The sequence below is a fragment of the Eubalaena glacialis genome, chromosome 17, assembly GCF_028564815.1.
Source record: "Eubalaena glacialis isolate mEubGla1 chromosome 17, mEubGla1.1.hap2.+ XY, whole genome shotgun sequence".
In the NCBI taxonomy this organism is placed as follows: Eukaryota; Metazoa; Chordata; class Mammalia; order Artiodactyla; family Balaenidae; genus Eubalaena; species Eubalaena glacialis.
Window position 1 is genome coordinate 75,611,331 of NC_083732.1, and position 894 is coordinate 75,612,224.

Here is an 894-nt window from a genome sequence, read left to right on the forward strand (position 1 = left end):
TTCCTTTTTTTTTTTTTTTCCTTTTTATAGTAGCCACCTTAATGGGTGTGAGATGGGTGTCTCATTGTGGGTTTTTTTTTTTTCTTCCATGCCACGAGGTGTGTTTTATTTTCATTAATCATACAAATAATTTTCTATAATAGCCCAGGGCAAACTGAGAATTTAGCAGTCCGATTGGAGGGTCCCCTCAGACACCCACGGGCCAGTGGCATCGGCATGGAGTGCCCAGGTTCACAGTGCAGCTTGTTGCTCGTGTCCATCTTGCAGGTGGCTCTTTCTCCACATCATGACTAGGGTCTCCAAAATGATGGGGGTGGAGAATCCTCCAGGTTCTTAGGAAATTTCACTTCGCTTGCTTCTCCTGCTCAATGGTCTCTTTGGTTGGCAGGGTGTTCTTCTCCTGCGTCTCCATCGTCTTCAGCTTGGTCTTATCGAAGCCGGCAATTTCCGCCATGTCAGGCTTGTCTGCCATTTCTTAAAACAGTCCGAGAACTGTCACTCTAAGCCCGCGGTCCCGGTGCTCCCACTCGTGTCACTGCAGCAAGAGACTCATTGTGGTTTTGATTTGCATTTCCCTAATGACTAGAGATGTTGTATATCTTTTCATGTGCTTATTGGCCTTTCATATATCTTCTCTGGAGAAATGTCTATTCAGGTTCTTTACTCATTTTTGAATCAGGTTGTTTTTGTTACTGTTGTTGTTCTTGAATCTTAGGAGTTGTCTATATATTTTGGATTTTAACTCATTGTCAGATATATGGTTTGCAAATATTTCCTCCCATTCCATGGGTTGTCTTTTCACTCTGTTGATTGTGTCCTTGATACACAGACGTTTTAAATTTTGATGTAGTCCAATTTATCTATTTTAACTTTGGTTGGCTGTACCTTTGGTGT

The 894-nt window shown here is 42.2% G+C and overlaps 1 protein-coding gene across 1 annotated transcript; it reads right to left on the reverse strand.

The window, feature by feature from the left end:
* Positions 1 to 283: 283 nt before the first annotated feature.
* On the reverse strand, positions 284 to 472 carry LOC133077119 (thymosin beta-10-like). The gene has a single exon (XM_061171806.1). The coding sequence runs from the start codon at positions 470 to 472 to the stop codon at positions 344 to 346; it is 129 nt and encodes a 42-aa protein (XP_061027789.1). The 3' UTR covers positions 284 to 343.
* Positions 473 to 894: the final 422 nt, after the last annotated feature.

Bases quoted from the DNA above. Each gene is read 5' to 3' on its own strand.
- LOC133077119 (XM_061171806.1), bottom strand. From the start codon at position 472: ATGGCAGACAAGCCTGACATGGCGGAAATTGCCGGCTTCGATAAGACC.